Source organism: Geotrypetes seraphini, chromosome 19 (assembly GCF_902459505.1).
Source record: "Geotrypetes seraphini chromosome 19, aGeoSer1.1, whole genome shotgun sequence".
NCBI classification, from domain to species: domain Eukaryota; kingdom Metazoa; phylum Chordata; class Amphibia; order Gymnophiona; family Dermophiidae; genus Geotrypetes; species Geotrypetes seraphini.
The window spans coordinates 33,447,703-33,467,166 of NC_047102.1; the positions used below are offsets into that span (position 1 = coordinate 33,447,703).

Sequence of the window (19,464 nt, forward strand, 5' to 3'; positions counted from 1 at the left end):
CACTGTTGCTGGGTGGGCCTGGGCCAACTCAAGCCCATCCATAGCTACACCACTGCATAGCACACAGTTTTTTGTCAAATTTTCTACATAATCTAATTTTCTACATAATTGTACAGTACAATATACACTACCATACTTTCGCATTTAAACACAAAACACCAGCACCGGACATCGAGATAATTGGAGTTTAAATAATAGGCGTTCCACTCTACTTAGTTGGATGTTTCACCGCATAGAAGATGGGAATAGCTCTAGTTACCAGTTATTGCCCTCCTAGAAATGTTCTGTTTCATAATATGCAATGGTGCCCTGATATGACTCTCTCAAACATGACTACTCCATGACCACCACACCTGCCGGTGAATACAGAAAACATGACCTCGCATAACACAGCTTATGAATTCTTACCTATGCCATGTTCTTTGTACTGCACAGGGTTCGGTTCAGAAGACAGAGGACGGATGCTGCCAGATTTGTGTACAGAAAGAAAGTGAGTAAAACGACTGTGGCGTATACAACTCGGTGTATTTCATGCTTATATTATTTCAATCTAATTTCTAATTTGTGTTTTTACCCTAATAACTACAGGCGCTTGCAAACTTCGAAAGAAATCCACTGTGATCAAATCCGGCCTATGCCAGTCTTCTGAACCAGTAGAGTTAGCTTACTGTGAAGGCTCCTGCGGGACCTCCTCTGTGTAAGTATGTTTACCTGAGCCTGATTGGCTTTGTGGCATCAAGTCATGTATACTTCAACCTCCATATTTGCGGTGTCAGCATTCGTGGTTTCGATTATTCACGGTTTTTAGCTTGCTAGCTCCTCCCCCCAATTACATCAGCTTGCATAGAGAAATCGCTGATTCCCAGCACTTTCTTCACCGTGTTTTGCCTCTCCTTCAAGAACAGACCAGGTCTCCGACCAGGTTATTCGCGGTTTCACTATATTCACGATGGTTTTAAATAGAAAACAGTGAATAACACATGAAAAAGTTATTTGCGTTTTTTCTATATTTGCGGTTCTGTTAATCCCTATCACAACGAATACGGAGGGAGAAGTGTATTCTTTGGGTGAAGTAACAGGCAGCAGACAATAGGGCTGATTTTTATTTATTTTTATTTTAAACATTTCGATACCGTTTTAAACCAAAATGGTTTACAAAAAATATTACATTTCTAAAAATTTTACAACAAATAAACACAAAATCAGTTCAATTCTTTCAGAAAATCAGCAAACAGGGAACATCACTACTTAAAGAAACGTGTTTAAACAATTGTGTTTTAAGTAGCTTTCTAAATACACCCCTATCACTACATTTCCGCATTTGGCCAACAAGGGAATTCTACAGTTTTACTCCTTCTCATGAAAAGTCATTGTGTTGGTTTCCATGTATTTTGGATTCAGCAGTTCAGAATTTTCAGAGCGCAATGACCTTTTCAGTTGGTAACACACACAAAAATATAAAATACAAATACACTGAAACAAAACTCAAAATCATCATACATATAACTTTAACATCTTGTTCTTAAAGGATTCAGGGATCGTAGTGTATAAAATTTGATGACAAATCATAACTGCTTTATATTGAATTCTAAATGCAACTGGCAGCCAGTGTAACTGTCAGAGATAAGGTGTAATATGTTCATATCGCCACATTTCTGTTATTAATCTGGCCGCGGCATTTTGTACCACTTGCAATGCCCTGCAAGGAAGATCTTGGTAATCAAGTTTTATTAAAAATTTGATACAACGCTTATAAAATTTCTAAGCGATTTGCATAATAAAGAGGTATGTCAGTTCTCAAAGGCATCTCTGAAAAGAAAACTCTTCTTTCTTCTCTGATATGGGCTGATAAATGATCCCATATTTGGGGGGCCGTGACTGAGAAGATGTCTGTGCGCCTTGTATTTATCATTTTTAAAGAAGGCAATGACAGTGTCCTGGAGGAAGCGTATGGGATAAGGAGTTTATCCAGATGTTGACCGTTTTGTCTGACAAATTTTAATGTAAGATATTTTTCTTGCTGTGGCATTGGCATATTGTGGAAATCACATTTGGGTTGTGTGAGATCATGAGGACTGATATTCTGCGCTATTTAGCTGGCCGGATGGCTAAATAGCACATAGCCAGCTATTCACCGGCTTGGTTGGCTTGGCTTGGCTATTCATTCCTGCCTTTCAGGCAACATCTAATCAAGTCTCTATGACGACACTTCAATACATACCCGGACACATTGTAACCACTAAATATCTCAAAACGTCCGATACCTCTACTTATAAACTGAATCTAGCTTTCAGTAATGTAAAGTAATGCAAAGTAAATCTACGTAAAGCTATGTAAAGTAAGGTATGTAAAGTTTGTAAAGTATTGTATTGTCATCGCCTGGAAATGACCAGCCATCTTCTAATGTAATCCGCTTAGAACCGCAAGGTACAAGCGGAATAGAAATCACTAATGTAATGTAATGTAATAGCCAGTGAGCATCAATATTCATTGACAAGCTGGCTAAGTCTAGTGGCCGGACAGACCCGCCTATAAAACAGGTCTACTGTATCTTTGGCCGCTATGACTTAGCCAGCCAGCAGATGAATATCGGCTTGGTCAGCTCTGTCTCTGGTGGCTGAATTGCTGCCAACCGCAGGAGGTACTCATTGCCCCATGGACTTTCTACATGGACACACACAAAAGCAGCAACTCTCTGAGCTAGCCTGGTGTGCTGCTGTCACAATGAAGAAGTTTGATAAGAAAGGCAATAATTGCAATCGCTGTTTACTAAAATTTATCTTCGTTGGTTTTATGCCGAACAGATATTCAGCAGAGGCAAACTTAATGGAGCATACGTGCAGCTGCTGCCAGGAGGTCCAGACAAGCAAGAAAAAGGTGACCCTGACGTGCCTTGATGGGACCAATAAGAGTTACTCGTATATCTACGTGGACAAGTGTGGCTGTGCAGGCACTGAATGCGACCAGGATAGCCAATCACAGCAGCAGCAGCAACAATAACACGGACATATAATAACAACAATATTACCTAAACAACTGCAACTACTGGGGCTGAAAGGCTCTGGCTCTGTAGAAAAGAATCTTTTTACATTTTCCATTCTAAGTGTCAAAGCTTGCACCTTTGTTCTTTCCTAGATGGGACTTAGGAAGGGAATTAGAGCATTCAGCAAATGTCTTTTGAAAAACTATGTCAACTGCTACTTTGTATCTTTGGAAAGAAGAGCTGCTTATTGCATGAGGAACTGTAACCTATACGGATTGTGGTGGGCTTTAAATCGCATCCCCTCTGACGTACGGAGAAAAAAAAGCAGCTCATTTCGTACTTCGCTTATACACGCGCATAGCCGTAATAATTTTGTCATCATGCAGCCCATCATTAAAGAACAGCTCATTTCATTTTTACAATGAAGATCCCAAACTAAATAGTGGCGGAATTTTTAGCAGCCTCTATTATGACATCACAGGGAACACAAGTGATATAGACGGTCGTTAATGAATCGCAAACTGTAATTCCATTTTCCACTGATCTCTTTTTGCCAGCATTTAAGTGAATATAAATTGTACATACTACACCTTCCCAATAGCTTGTCTTCTGGGTGTAAATGATCAGATGCTAATGCATGGAACGCTGCTGCAAATATTGTGTTTTTAAGTTATAGGCAATGCAATGAGGTGTCAAACTGTTTACACAATAAATCCACTATGGGAAGAAGAGAGATATGAAGGATTTTTCTGACTAACATGGATAATGTTAATATGAAGTCTTATCTAGGAAACCAGATTATTCTATATTTTTGGTACAGGATGTTGCTATTTATTTGTTTCTAGAAAAATACATTTTTGGGGGATTGCTGTTGATTTAATGTCCTGTAAACAGTCAGCAGGTACTGGATTGGGTTTTTTTCTACTGAATTTTGGTCAAGAAAAGTCATAATGATTAATAAACTTTCAGCATTTTGCATGTCAGTTGCCTTCTACTCTTTCTTAATGATTGAGAGTTTCTAAATGTTCACCTGACACTTTGGACCTTCCTCTTTCTCGTTTCCTTCTTCATATGGGCAGGCCCCGTTTTAGATAGGATTCTGGAATAGCAAAATTTAGGTCGGAACGTATGTAATTCCAACAGTATTTTAAAAAAGGATCGGCCAGTACATGCAGGTGTACATACCTGCGTGTTTTCCAGCATAGACGTTGGAAGTGGCCATTTTGCAAAGAAACATATTGAAAAATTGAATGGCGGACCTTCTCAGCTTACCTGTGCAAGAGCAGATACTTGCATGTATAAGTTGTTCTTTCACAAAAAACAGAGCCAACAACCCCACGGTGAAAACCAACAAAAGAAAGAAAGTGGGGAGGGAACTGTCCACATCATCCTAGGACAGTGTTGAGTTTCAAATCATTTTTTCAATACAACACAGTCCATATAAGTTTTCAAGTTTTATTTAAAATTTGATATACCACGTCAAAGATTGTCTAAGTGGTGTACAAGGTCATAACAGATTTTTTTTTTTAAGTTCAAAAAATTTTATTTATTTTCAAGCATAGAATAAACAACAAGTAATGGTTATGTCACAACAGAGCTTTGAAATAACAATAGTAGGGATTGTACACAAAAGCAGCTTAAAGGATTATGCATCAATATGTTATAAAGAAACTGTAAGCTATTAGAGAGAAATAATGATATTGTCAGTACAGTTAGGAGTATGGGAAAACATGCATAAGTTATAAAATCGAGCATACCAAGTTTATGCATTGAGATTCTTATTACAGTAAGATAATTTCGGCGACCAAATATTACAGTAAGATTTGTAAGCATTGCGTCGTTCAGCATTGATTTTTTCATATTTAAACATACAGAGTTCCACCACACGTTATATTCAACATAGCCAGATTTTTCCAATTATATAGGATGTTTTGGAGAGCTAGCGCCGTTAAAATGCGGAAGAGCTGGGCTTCATAATAGTCATGCATATGAATGCCTTCAAAATTACCAAACAATATAAGAGAATAGTCAATGTCCGTTTGTATAGAGAAAATATCTGAGATAGTACGCCAAACACTAGCCCAGTAACTTTGGAGTAAGGGGCAATAAAAAAGCAAATGAACTAAAGTACCAGTATAAGTACCACAGGACCAACACGTAGAAGGTAGATTAGCATTAATCTTGTTGGAGAGAACAGGCGTCCATGTGGCCCTATGTACCAGAAAATACATCGATTGGAGCAAAGAGGAGGATTTAAGAGATTTAAAGCAGTGAGTCCATATTTTTAGCCAGGAATCGTCATCTGCTATAAATTGCAGATCAAACCACTTTGAGGAGTTAACGGGTTGAATCGCAACTTGTTTCAATTGTATGAATGTATACCATGATGAGGCCACACCTTTGGAGCGTAGTGTTGAGAGTTTATTCGTAAAAGTCAGCAAATCTGGCAAATCTTGAAGAGTCTCTAATTTAGGGAAAGCCTTCCTCAGACAATGAGTAAGTTGTAGCCACCTGAATTGTTGACTAATTGAAAGTTTGTATGTGACCAACTCTGGGAAACTCAACCAGGATGGACATTTACATATATGTTTAATCGACCAAATCCCACATTTTTGCCAAATATGCCAAGAAACAGTGGAGTTCTGTATTTTAATCAGTGGATTATTCCAAATGGGGGAATGGAAATAGGAAGACCATTTAACGTCCATAAGGCTATCCAGAAATGAGAGAGCTGATTTAGCTGAAGTGAATATGGCATCTGACTTGAAAGAGGAAGGGACTTCCATATCTACAAAGAGATTTAAGGGTTGTATACCGAATTTAATTTGTTCAAACAAAAGCCAACATAGTGATTCTGTATCATTTAAATTCATTGACCATGATGAACATTGGCGGAGCAGAAAGGAGATGTGATGTGATCACAAAGTACCGACCGCTCAGAAAACTGCCATAACTTGTGATAGATACCAAGGAATCCCATAGTAAATATCAACGTTAATGTTTTGAAAATGATACGTAATCGCACAGGTAACCAGTGCAATTTCTTCAACCAAGGTGTTATATGGTCGAATTTTCTAACTCCACAAATTAGCCTTGCAGCCGCATTTTGGACCATTTGTAAAGCTTTGCACTGAACTGTTGGCTTGTTTGCAGCTGGACCTTTTAGTTGGAGAAAGGTCTTCACAGCTCTACGAAGGGGCTTCCCTGGCCACTCTTTCCAGGTTTGGTCCTACATCCAACGACTCACCTCCTACAGGCTGTAGAGAGATCAGAAAGGCACACAGTGAAAAACTGCAAGTTTATAGCAATTGGGGGGGTGGGGGGAAGAGACAAGAGGGTCTTGTCCAAATAAGGGAGAGGCATGGACTCAGGAAAGAATTGAAACACATGAACTTTAAGCACAAAAATTACTTTACTGATTCTTTTTTATTCAACACAACTGAAGATATGACTTCTCAGGCATGAGTGTTGGAACTGGACAGGACGAGCCAACCAGGGTAGGGATTGGAACCAAGAAAATTGCGGAGGGGGGGAAGAGGGGGGGGGAGTCCTATACATTCTGCCAGTGAAACAGGCAAGAGACAAAAAGCCCAACCTGCAGCGTACAAGTTTCCTTAAACAGGAGGAGGAGGAGAAGACAGAGAGTAGCTGAAGGCCACACTGGTGGTGCCTTACCTATTGAGGGTTCCTCTCAGAATCTCAGTCTGAGGAGACTCCATATCCGAGGAATCTTTCTGCGGTTTCTCAACAGTCAGAAGCAGCAGGGGTACCATGATAAAGGTCCTTCCTGGGTCTAGGGAAGAGAAAGAAAGTATCTGCTTAGGTCAGCAATTCCCAAATCTGTCCTGAGTTTTCAGGGTATCCAAAATGACTCCCATATCAACTCCCTGCTGGCTGGCTGGCTGCAGAGGAGAAAAGATGGGACCCTGGTCTAGTGTCCTCATTTCAGCCCTTAAAATCAACTCAGGTGAGGTGCAACAAAGGAAAAATAAGACCACAAACCCCAGTGCGTTATCAAAACTACAGCACCCAGCATGCAACGGGGCAACAAGCAGAAATCCTAAGTCGGTTGCACCTCAAGACAACCCAGCTGATGCCCAGCTTCTCTCTCTCAAGAGCCAGCAATAGGTTAGATATCCAAGAAGCATGGCCACAGTTATCCTTACATACGAGTACGTGGTTTGGGATTTGAGTTAATTTGCCCACTTCTAGGCATCTGAAAACACCTGACCCATCACTGGCACACAGGAGGCCAGAGCATAATTTTCCAAATAAGTGGTAGTGGTGGTCAGAGAACAGATGTGGATCAAAAGCAGAATTTTAAATCTCCATAAAAGTTGAGCTTAGTAGGGATAAGTTCACTGGACCAGAGATACTATGGACTTTTCCTCCAGGAAATTGTCCAAACCCTTAACACCACTCTTATTATTGAGAAAGACATGGGGGAAGCCACTTCTTGCCCTGGATTGGTAGCATGGAATCTTGATACTCTTTAGGGTTCCAGAATCTCATCTACTGTTTGATATTCTGGAATTTTGCCAGGTACTAGTGACCTGGATTGGCCACCGTGAGGACGGGCTAATGGGCCTGATAGACATTGGTCTGACCCAGTAAGGCTAGTCTTATGTTTTTAGGGTCAACAGGTCCTCTGAACCATACTAATCCTATGGACACAGCACTGACCAGACAGCACTGCCCTTCTCCTGGAGGCACACTTGGCTGGCCCGATGTTTTAGGATTATACAATGAATATGCATGAGAAATATGCGTACTGTATATTAGCAAACCATTGCATGCTGATATCATAAATATTCATGGCCCTCCAGGGACCATAATTCAGGCACCAGTCCCCATCAGAACTTATCAAAGAGGCATGATGGCAGCTGCAAATTCAGATGAAAGATACCAGGATTACCTCTAGCAGCCGTTTGTCGCACTGCTCAGTAAATGCAGCTGAGCCAAAGGCATGATAGACAACAAAGCTATTCTCCCCACACTCACCAGCATATGTTCGATCCAGATCCAGCTTTGTGGTTTCCTGCGGAACCTTGTTTTTGTACCTGTGTGAAGGAACATGTCGAAAACTGAGAAAAAGGTGTCCACAATCCAAGAGTAAAAACAGATCTCTGGTCACCAAAACTCCCTTTCAGCCACTGATCAACATGATATGAAGCTCAAGCAGACAATAGAACATAAGCAAAATAACTAATACAACAGGGGATTAGAACTCTGGCCATAGGGAGAAACATACCAGTCGAAATTATAAAACATGTAATGAGCCAGCAGCTGCTCCAGGATTCCTCATCTGGGAATATCCAGTGCATTTAAGAATGCAGGTCTTGTTCTCATCATCACTGCCCTCTTGCCAAAGGGATGTAAACAGGCAGGGACGACTCCTACCCATTTAGATCTCTCTTCTGGGGCTAACCAGCATTTTAAAGCATGAAACTCTTTTTCTTGTCACCATCAACCTACCTCTTCCAAAAGGGATGTAAACAGTAAGGGGTCACCTGCTACACATTGCAATCCCTCTTCTGGGGCTATCCAGCACATTTTAAAGCATGAAGCTCTTGTTCTTATCATCATGGTCACCGGCCTCTTGCCAAAGTTGTGTAAACAGTGAGGGTCGACTCCTGGCCATTTAGATCCCTCGTCTGGTGCTACAACTCTTGTTCCTGTAGCCACCGTCCTCTTCCCAAAGTGATATAAACAGTCAGCGGTGACTCCTGGCCATTTAGAGCCCTCTTCTGGAGCTAACCAGCACATTTTAAAGAATAAAGCTCTTGTTTTTGTCGTCACTATCAACACCCTCCTGCCAAAGTGATGTAAACAGTCAGGGGTGAATCCTGGCCATTTAGATCCCTCGTCTGGTGCTACAACTCTTGTTCTTGTCGTTAACACCCTCCTGCCAAAGTGATGTAAATAATCAGGGGTGACTCCTGTCCATTTAGTTCCTTCTTCTGGGGATATCCATCACATTTTAAAGAATGAAGCTCTTGTTTTTGTCGTCACTGTCAACACCCACCTGATGAAGTGATGAAAATAGACAGGGTCGACTCCTGGCCATTTAGATCCCTCTTCTGGGGCTATCCAGCACATTTTAAAGCATGAAGCTCTGGTTCTTGTCGTCACCGCCCTCCTGCCAAAGTGACGTAAACTGAGGCGATCTCAAATCAAACTTGGATCAAAGGAAACTTGCTCAAGCAGAGTTGAATCAAACATACAAACTGAGACAAGTGTGGTGAAAAATCAGTTAAACTAATATCATTAATAAGAGAACCGTAGACTTCAAACACCCAGCACCGATGTGGTGATATTCATACCCCACTGAAACACCAAAGTTTATGGAACTTTGAAACATGCTATTGCTATTTACAAATAATGTCGACAATCACATCAACCCAGACTTTAATGTAGCAAAAGTACTTAACTTGATCCAACGGGAGCTCAGCAGTTTCACAAATTGTAGCTTCCTCATGGGTTCAAAGACTTTTCCAGCCTGGTTTATCTATTTCAGCGGTTATATTTGCCAGTACCTAAAGGACATCAAATGAAAGGTTTTAAAGCCTGTACCATTTACATGTAATATAACATATATTATAAATTAGTTTAATCCCTGGAAAATAACTAACAACGTGCAGCTCTTGATCTCGTCATCAACACCCTCTTGCCAAAGTGATGTAAACAGTATGGGGCGACTTCTTGCCATTTAGATTCCTCTTCTGGAGTTATCCAGCACATTTTAAAGAACAAAGCTCTTGTTCTTATCGTCAATGTCAACACCCTCCTTCCAAAGTGATTTAAACATTCAGGGGCCACTCCTGGCCATTTAGATCCCTCTTCTGGGGCTATCCAGCACATTTTAAAGAACGAAGCTCTTGTTCTTATCGTCACCGCCCTCCTACCACAGTAATGTAAACAGTCAGGGGCGACTCCTGGCCATTTAGATCCCTTTTCTGGGGCTATCCAGCGCATTTTAAAGAACGAAGCTCTTGTTCTTGTCGTCACCGTAAACGCCCTCCTGGCAAAGTGATGTAAACAGTCAGGGGTCATTCCAGGACATTTAGATTCTTCGTCTGGTGCTACAACTCTTGTTCTTGTCTGCACCGCCCTCCTGCCAAAGTGATGTAAACAGTCAGGGGTGACTCCTGGCCATTTAGATCCCTTTTATGAGGCTATCCAGCACATTTCAAAGCATGAAGCTCTTGTTCTTGTCGTCACTGTCAACACCCTCCTGCCAAAGTGATGTAAATAGTCAGAGGCGACTCCTGGCCATTTAGATCCCTCTTCTGGGGCTATCAAGCGCATTTTAAATAACAAAGCTCTTGTTCTTGTCGTCTTTGTCAACACTCTCCTGCCAAAGTGATGTAAATAGTCAGAGGCGATTCCTGGCCATTTAGATCCCGTTTCTGGGGCTATCCAGCGCATTTTAAAGAAAAAAGCTCTTGTTCTTGTCGTCACCGTCAATGCTCTCCTGCCAAAGTGATGTAAATAGTCAGAGGTGACTCCTGGCCATTTAGAACCCTTTTATGGGGCTATCCAGCACATTTCAAAGCATGAAGCTCTTGTTTTTGTCGTCATTGTCAACATTCTCCTGCCAAAGTGATGTAAATAGTCAGAGGCGACTCTTGGCCATTTAGATCCCTCTCCTGGGGCTATCCAGCGCATTTTAAAGAACAAAGCTCTTGTTCTTGTCGTCATTGTCAACACCCTCCTGCCAAAGTGATGTAAATAGTCAAGAGGCGACTCCTGGCCATTTAAATCCCTCTTCTGGGGCTATCCAGCGCATTTTAAAGACGAAGCTCTTGTTCTTGTCTTCACCGCCCTCCTGCCAAAGTGATGTAAACAGTCAGGGGCGACTCATGGCCATTTAGATCCCTTTTATTCAGCTATCCAGCACATTTTAAAGCATGAAGCTCTTGTTTTTGTCATCACTGTAAACACCCTCCTGACAAAGTGATGTAAATAGACAGGGTCGACACGGCCATTTAGATTCTTCTTCTGGGGCTATCCAGCACATTTTAAAGAACAAGCTCTTGTTCTTGTCGTCATTGTCAACACCCTCCTGCCAAAGTGATGTAAATAGTCAGAGGCGACTCCTGGCCATTTAGATCCCTCTTCTGGGGCTATCCAGCGCATTTTAAAGAACAAAGCTCTTGTTCTTGTCTTCACTGTCAACACCTTTCTGTCAATGTGAAGTAAACAGTGAGGGGCGACTCCTGGCCATTTAGATCTCTCGTCTGGTGCTACAACTCTTGTTCTTGTCGACAACACTCTCCTACCAAAGTGATTTAAATAGTCAGGGATGACTCCTGGCCATTTAGATCCTTCTTCTGGGGCTATCCAGCACATTTTAAAGCATGAAGCTCTTGTTCTTGTCGTCACCGTCAACGCCCTCCTGCCAAAGTGATGTAAACAGTCAGGGGTCACTCCATGACATTTAGATTCTTCGTCTGGTGCTACAACTCTTGTTCTTGTCTTCACCGCCCTCCTGCCTAAGTGATGTAAACAGTCAGGGGCGACTCATGGCCAATTAGATCCCTCGTCTGGTGCTACAACTCTTGTTCTTGTCGCAACACCCTCCAGCTAAAGTGATGTAAATAGTCAGGGGTAACTCCAGGCCATTTAGATCCTTCTTCTTGGGATATACATCACATTTTAAAGCCTGATGCTCTTGTTTTTGTCGTCACTGTCAACATCCTCCTGCCAAAGTGATGTAAACAGTCAGGGGCGACTCAGGGCCATTTAAATCCCTTTTCTGGGGCTATCCAGCGCATTTTAAAGAACAAGATCTTGTTCTTGTCGTCATTGTCAACACTCTCCTGCCAAATTGATGTAAATATTCAGAGGCGACTCTTGGCCATTTAGATCCCTTTTATGGGGCTATCCAGCACATTTCAAAGCATGAAGCTCTTGTTCTTGTCGTCATTGTCAACACCCTCCTGCCAAAGTGATGTAAATAGTCAGAGGCGACTCCTGGCCATTTAGATCCCTCTTCTGAGGCTATCCAGCGCATTTTAAAGAACAAAGCTCTTGTTCTTGTCATCATTTTCAACACCCTCCTGCCAAAGTGATGTAAATAGTCAGTGGCGACTCATGGCCATTTAGATCCTTCTTCTGGGGCTATCCAGCACATTTTAAACAATGAAGCTCTTGTTTTTGTCGTCACTGTCAACACCCACTTGACAAAGTGATGTAAATAGACAGGGTCGACTCTGGCAATTTAGATCCCTCTTCTGTAGCTATCCAGCACATTTTAAAGATTGAAGCTCTTGTTCTTGTTGTCACTGCTCTCTTGCCAAAGTGATGTAAACAGTCAGGGTCGACTCTTGGCCATTTAGATCCCTATTATGGGGCTATTCAGCACATTTTAAAGCATGAAGCTCTTGATCTTGTCGTCACCGTCAACGCCCTCCTGGCAAAGTGATGTAAACAGTCAGGGGTCATTCCAGGACATTTAGATTCTTCGTCTGGTGATACAACTCTTATTCTTGTCGTCACCTCCCTCCTGCCACAGTGATATAAACAGTCAGGGGCGACTCCTGGCCATTTAGATCCCTCTTCTGGGGCTATCCAGTGCATTTTAAAGAACGAAGCTCTTGTTCTTGTCGTCACCGTCAACGCCTTCCTGGCAAAGTGATGTAAACAGTCAGGGGTCATTCCAGGACATTTAGATTCTTCGTCTGGTGCTACAACTCTTGGTCTTGTCTGCACCGCCCTCCTGCCAAAGTGATGTAAACGGTCAGGGGCGACTCCTGACCATTTAGATCCCTTTTATGGGGCTATCCAGCGCATTTTAAAGAACAAAGCTCTTGTTCTTGTCGTCTTTGTCAACACTCTCCTGCCAAAGTGATATAAATAGTCAGAGGCGACTCCTGGCCATTTAGATCCCATTTCTAGGGCTATCCAGCGCATTTTAAAGATCAAAGCTCTTGTTCTTGTCGTCTTTGACAACACTCTCCTGCCAAAGTGATGTAAATTTTCAGAGGCGACTCCTGGCCATTTAGATCCCGTTTCTGGGGCTATCCAGCGCATTTTAAAGAAAGAAGTTCTTGTTCTTGTCTTCACTGTCAACACCTTTCTGTCAATGTGATGTAAAAAGTGAGGGGCGACTCCTGGCCATTTAGATCCCTCGTCTGTTGCTACAACTCTTGTTCTTGTCGTCACTGCCCTCCTGCCAAAGTGATGTAAACAGTCAGGGGTGACTCCTGGCCATTTAGATCACGCTTCTGGGGCTAACCAGCACATTTTAAACAATGAAGCTCTTGTTTTTGTCGTCACTGTCAACACCCACTTGACGAAGTGATGTAAATAGACAGGGTCGACTCTGGCAATTTAGATCCCTCTTCTGTAGCTATCCAGCACATTTTAAAGCTTGAAGCTCTTGTTCTTGTTGTCACTGCCCTCCTGTCAAAGTGATGTAAACAGTTAGGGGCGACTCCTGGCCATTTAAATCCCTCTTCTGGGGCTATCCAGCACTTTTTAAAGCATGAAGCTCTTGTTCTTGTCGTCACCGCCCTCCTGCCAAAGTGATGTAAACAGTCAGGGGTCTTTCCATGACATTTACATTCTTCGTCTGGTGCTACAACTCTTGTTCTTGTCTTCACCGCCCTCCTGCCAAAGTGATGTAAACAGTCAGGGGCGACTCATGGCCAATTAGATCCCTCGTCTGGTGCTACAACTCTTGTTCTTGTCGCAACACCCTCCAGCTAAAGTGATGTAAATAGTCAGGGGTGACTCCAGGCCATTTAGATCCTTCTTCTTGGGATATACATCACATTTTAAAGCATGAAGCTCTTGTTTTTGTCATCACTGTCAACATCCTCCTGCCAAAGTGATGTAAACAGTCAGGGGTGACTCTAGGCCATTTAGATCCTTCTTCTTGGGATATACATCACATTTTAAAGCATGATGCTCTTGTTTTTGTCGTCACTGTCAACATCCTCCTGCCAAAGTGATGTAAACAGTCAGGGGCGACTCATGGCCATTTAAATCCCTTTTCTGGGGCTATCCAGCGCATTTTAAAGAACAAGATCTTGTTCTTGTCGTCATTGTCAACACTCTCCTTCCAAAGTGATGTAAATATTCAGAGGCGACTCTTGGCCATTTAGATCCCTTTTATGGGGCTATCCAGCACATTTCAAAGCATGAAGCTCTTGTTCTTGTCGTCATTGTCAACACCCTCATGCCAAAGTGATGTAAATAGTCAGAGGCGACTCCTGGCCATTTAGATCACTCTTCTGAGGCTATCCAGCGCATTTTAAAGAACAAAGCTCTTGTTCTTGTCATCATTGTCAACACCCTCCTGCCAAAGTGATGTAAATAGTCAGTGGCGACTCATGGCCATTTAGATCCTTCTTCTGGGGCTATCCAGTACATTTTAAACAATGAAGCTCTTGTTTTTGTCGTCACTGTCAACACCCACTTGAAGAAGTGATGTAAATAGACAGGGTCGACTCTGGCAATTTAGATCCCTCTTCTGTAGCTATCCAGCACATTTTAAAGATTGAAGCTCTTGTTCTTGTTGTCACTGCTCTCTTGCCAAAGTGATGTAAACAGTCAGGGACGACTCCTGGCCATTTAGATCCCTATTATGGGGCTATCCAGCACATTTTAAAGCATGAAGCTCTTGATCTTGTCGTCACCGTCAACGCCCTCCTGGCAAAGTGATGTAAACAGTCAGGGGTCATTCCAGGACATTTAGATTCTTCGTCTGGTGCTACAACTCTTGTTCTTGTCTTCACCGCCCTCCTGCCAAAGTGATGTAAACAGTCAGGGGCAACTTCTGGCACTTTAGATCCCTCTTCTGGGGCTATCCAGCACATTTTAAAGCATGAAGCTCTTATTCTTGTCGTCACCTCCCTCCTGCCACAGTGATATAAACAGTCAGGGGCGACTCCTGGCCATTTAGATCCCTTTTATGGGGCTATCCAGCACATTTTAAAGCATGAAGCTCTTGTTCTTTTCGTCACTGCCCTCCTGCCAAAGTGATGTAAACAGTCAGGGTCAACTCCTAGCTATTTAGATCCCTATTATGGGGCTATCCAACACATTTTAAAGCATCAAGCTCTTGTTCTTTTCGTCACCGTCAACGCCCTCCTGCCAAAGTGATGTAAACAGTTAGGGCCGACTCCTGGCCATTTAAATCCCTCTTCTGGGGCTATCCAGCACATTTTAAAGCATGAAGCTCTTGTTCTTGTCGTCACTGCCCTCCTGCCAAAGTGATGTAAATAGACAGGGTCGACTCTGGCAATTTAGATCCCTATTATGGGGCTATCCAGCACATTTTAAAGCATGAAGCTCTTGTTCTTGTCGTCACCGTCAACGCCTTCCTGGTAAAGTGATGTAAACAGTTAGGGGTCACACCAGGACATTTAGATCCCTCTTCTGGGGCTATCCAGCACATTTTAAAGCATGAAGCTCTTGTTCTTGTCATCATTGTCAACACCCTCCTGCCAAAGTGATGTAAATAGTCAGAGGCGACTCCTGGCCATTTAGATCACTCTTCTGGTGCTATCCAGCGCATTTTAAAGAACGAAGCTCTTGTTCTTGTCTTCACCGCCCTCCTGCCAAAGTGATGGAAACAGTCAGGAGCGACTCATGGCCATTTAGATCCTTCTTCTGGGGCTATCCAGCACATTTTAAACAATGAAGCTCTTGTTTTTGTCGTCACTGTCAACACCCACTTAACGAAGTGATGTAAATAGACACGGTCGACTCCTGGCCATTTAGATCCCTTTTATGGGGCTATCCAGCACATTTTAAAGCATGAAGCTCTTGTTCTTGTCGTCACTGCCCTCCTGCCAAAGTGATGTAAATAGTCAGAGGCGACTCTTGGCCATTTAGATCCCTTTTATGGGGCTATCCAGCACATTTCAAAGCATGAAGCTCTTGTTCTTGTCGTCACTGCCCTCCTGCCAAAGTGATGTAAATAGTCAGAGGCGACTCTTGGCCATTTAGATCCCTTTTATGGGGCTATCCAGCACATTTCAAAGCATGAAGCTCTTGTTCTTGTCGTCATTGTCAACACCCTCCTGCCAAAGTGATGTAAATAGTGAGAGGCGACTCCTGGCCATTTAGATCCCTCTTCTGAGGCTATCCAGCGCATTTTAAAGAACAAAGCTCTTGTTCTTGTCATCATTGTCAACACCCTCCTGCCAAAGTGATGTAAATAGTCAGTGGCGACTCATGGCCATTTAGATCCTTCTTCTGGGGCTATCCAGCACATTTTAAACAATGAAGCTCTTGTTTTTGTCGTCACTGTCAACACCCACTTGACGAAGTGATGTAAATAGACAGGGTCGACTCTGGCAATTTAGATCCCTCTTCTGTAGCTATCCAGCACATTTTAAAGCTTGAAGCTCTTGTTCTTGTTGTCACTGCCCTCTTGCCAAAGTGATGTAAACAGTCAGGGTCGAATCCTGGCCATTTAGATCCCTTTTATGGGGCTATCCAGCACATTTTAAAGCATGAAGCTCTTGTTCTTGTCGTCACCGTCAACGCCCTCCTGCCAAAGTGATGTAAACAGTCAGGGGTCACTCCAGGACATTTAGATTCTTTGTCTGGTGCTACAACTCTTGTTCTTGTCTTCACCTCCCTTCTGCCAAAGTGATGTAAACAGTCAGGGGTCACTCCATGACATTTAGATTCTTTGTCTGGTGCTACAACTCTTGTTCTTGTCTTCACCGCCCTCCTGCCAAAGTGATGTAAACAGTCAGGGGCGACTCATGGCCATTTAGATCCCTCTTCTGGGGCTATCCAGCACATTTTAAACAATGAAGCTCTTGTTCTTGTTGTCACTGCCCTCTTGACAAAGTGATGTAAACTGGGGCGATCTCAAATCAAACTTGGATCAAAGGAAACTTGCTCAAGCAGAGTTGAATCAAACAAAATATGGTGAAAAACCAGTTAAACTAATATCATTAATAAACGGAACCGTAGACTTCAAATACCCAGTACTGACGTGGTCATAGTCGTACCCCAATGAAACACTAAAGTCTAAGTAACTTTTGAAACAGGCTATTGATATTTACAAAATAATGTCGACAATTACATCTACCCAGACTATAATGTAGCAAAAGTACTTAACTTGATCCAATGGGAGCTCAGCTGTTTCACCAATTGTAGCTTTCTCATGGGTTCAAAGACTTTTCCAGCCTGGTTTATCTATTTCAGCGGCTATATTTGCCAGTACCTAAAGGACATCAAATGAAAAGTTTTAAAGCCTGTACCATTTACATGTAATATAACATCTTATAAATTACTTTAATCCCTGTAAAATAACTAACAACGTGCAGCTCTTGATCTCGTCATCATCACCCTCTTGCCAAAGTGATGTAAACAGTCAGGGGCGACTCCTTGCCATTTAGATTCCTCTTCTGGGGCTATCCAGCACATTTTAAAGAATGAAGCTCTTGTTCTTATCGTCAATATCAACACCCTCCTGCCAAAGTGATGTAAATAGTCAGGAGTGAATACTGGCCATTTAGATCACTCTTCTGGGGCTATCCAGCACATTTTAAAGAATGAAGCTCTTGTTTTTATCGTCACTGTCAACACCCTTCTGTCAAAGTGATGTAAATAGTTAGGGGCGATTCCTGGCCATTTAGATCCTTCATCTGGTGCTGCAACTCTTGTTTTTGTTGTCATGGTCGCCGCCCTCTTGCCAAAGGTATGTAAACAGTCAGGGGCGACTCCTGGCCATTTAGATCCCTCTTCTGGGGCTATCCAGCACCTTTTAAAGCATGAAGCTCTTGTTGTTGTTGTCACCGCCCTCCTGCCAAAGTGATGTAAACAGTCAGGGGCGGCTCCTGGCCATTTAGATCCCTCTTCTGAGGCTATCCAGCACATTTTAAAGCATGAAGCTCTTGTTCTTGTCATCACCGGCCTCCTACCAAAGTGATGTAAACAGTCAGGGGCGACTCCTGGCCATTTAGATCCCTCTTCTCGGGCTATCCAGCACATTTTAAAGCATGAAGCTCTTGTTCTTGTCGTCACCTGCCTCCTGCCAAAGTGATGTGAACAGTCAGGGGCGACTCCTGGCCATTTAGATCCCTCTTCTCGGGCTATCCAGCACATTTTAAAGCATGCAGCTCTTGTTCTTGTCGTCATCGCTCTCTTGCCAAAGTGATGTAAACAGGGGCGATCTCAAATCAAACTTTGAACAAAGAAAACTTGCTCAAGCAGAGTTGAATCAAACATACAAACTGAGACAAATGTGGTGAAAAACCAGTTAAACTAATATCATTAATAAAGGGAACCGTAGACTTCAAATACCCAGCACTGACGTGGTCATATTCATACCCCAATGAAATACCAAAGTCTAAGTAACTTTTGAAACAGGCTATTGAAATTTACAAAATAATGTCGACAATTACATCTACCCAGACTATAATGTAGCAAAAGTACTTAACTTGATCCAACGGGAGCTCAGCTGTTTCACCAAATGTTGCTTCCTCATGAGTTCAAAGACTTTCCCAGCCTGGTTTATCTACATCAGCAGCTATATTTGCCTGTACCTAATGGATAATATCAAATGGAAAATTTTAAAGCCTGCACCATTCTCTAAAGCTTCTGGTGAGGTTACTTTACAGCTGATTATGCTGCTCTGAAAAAGATGATGGCAACTTTTCAAACCAACGCAATGTCATCCCTTGCTCAAACTAATCATCCTGCTCTTTTTCTGCACATTACTTCATCTGCATTTTTATATTATGACACCCAACTCGCACTTTTCTTTCATTACTCATTTAGTCGCCTGAAGCTGGGTCTCTATCCTAACAATTGTGCAATACATGTAAGAGACAGTGCTCCATTAAAACAAAGGATAAACATTTCCCTACCCGTGTTTAACAGTATTGAACGTTATTCATAATTTACAAATGTCACCAATGCAGCTCATCACATGATGGAATACATTTCTAGATACGAACACAGTCAAGCAGCTAATAAATGTGTTCACCAAGACCTCAAACACCCGAGACATTACTTAACTGATTTTGTGTCGTTATTGGGGTGATCTATTCATCATCTGTCTTGTTTGATTTTTAATGCAGACTATGATATCATATTGTATCTATATGGTGCTGTACATAATAAATAATTTAGAAGAGCACTTAGCTTGTGGCCCAACGGCTACCTAGCCATTTCACTGGTGTGTTTCTTCAGAGGCAAAAGCTCTTATCAGTGTTATTCCGCATTAAAAACACACAAACTGCATAATTATTTCAATATTACATGAAAATCCTACGTGAACATGCAGGCACAATGCAAGAAACACTGGTCCTCGTGCGCCGGATCCAATCAGCGGACGCACAATTCATGATGTCCAGTGCATTCATCCTTCTCCTGCATCCCAGGCATTTTTTTGATGAATCAGGCATCTTCAAGGTGATGAGTAGAAAAGTTGTAATGGAGAGCTGTAGAAAATCCGACCGATGGGAACGGGCGGAGACTAAAGACTGGGGATTAGGGTAAACCAG

At 42.4% G+C, this 19,464-nt stretch overlaps 3 protein-coding genes across 6 annotated transcripts in view; 1 reads left to right on the top strand and 2 right to left on the bottom strand.

Annotated features, from left to right (window-relative positions):
- Positions 1-3,966, top strand: part of MUC5AC (mucin 5AC, oligomeric mucus/gel-forming) — a 136,361-nt gene extending 132,395 nt beyond the window's left edge. For both annotated transcript variants that reach the window (XM_033928249.1, XM_033928250.1), the window contains 3 exons: positions 436-490; positions 589-697; positions 2,805-3,966. In XM_033928249.1, the coding sequence (XP_033784140.1) occupies positions 436-490; positions 589-697; positions 2,805-3,000 (360 nt within the window). In that variant the 3' untranslated portion in view covers positions 3,001-3,966. The remainder of the gene's footprint in view (positions 1-435; positions 491-588; positions 698-2,804) is intronic.
- The window catches only part of LOC117352133, a 1,164,809-nt gene that overhangs the window by 1,105,322 nt on the left and 40,023 nt on the right, over positions 1-19,464 (bottom strand). The window lies entirely within an intron of this gene.
- Positions 4,484-9,494, bottom strand: LOC117352127. 3 transcript variants are annotated; one of them, XM_033928277.1, is made up of 4 exons: positions 9,415-9,494; positions 7,985-8,043; positions 6,659-6,776; positions 4,484-6,240 (listed from the first exon to the last, which is right to left on the bottom strand). In XM_033928277.1, the coding sequence occupies exon 4, from the start codon at positions 5,854-5,856 to the stop codon at positions 4,846-4,848; it is 1,011 nt and encodes a 336-aa protein (XP_033784168.1). In that variant the 5' UTR covers positions 5,857-6,240; positions 6,659-6,776; positions 7,985-8,043; positions 9,415-9,494; the 3' UTR covers positions 4,484-4,845. The 3 variants fall into 3 exon arrangements, with proteins under 3 accessions (XP_033784168.1, XP_033784170.1, XP_033784169.1); XM_033928279.1 differs by lacking the exon at positions 9,415-9,494 and adding an exon at positions 8,459-8,580; XM_033928278.1 differs by lacking the exon at positions 9,415-9,494 and having other exon boundaries at positions 4,484-4,776; positions 4,807-6,240; positions 7,985-8,434.

Excerpts from the sequence above, each read along its gene's own strand:
- LOC117352127 (XM_033928277.1), bottom strand. The coding sequence starts at position 5,856 with ATGAATTTAAATGATACAGAATCACTATGTTGGCTTTTGTTTGAACAA.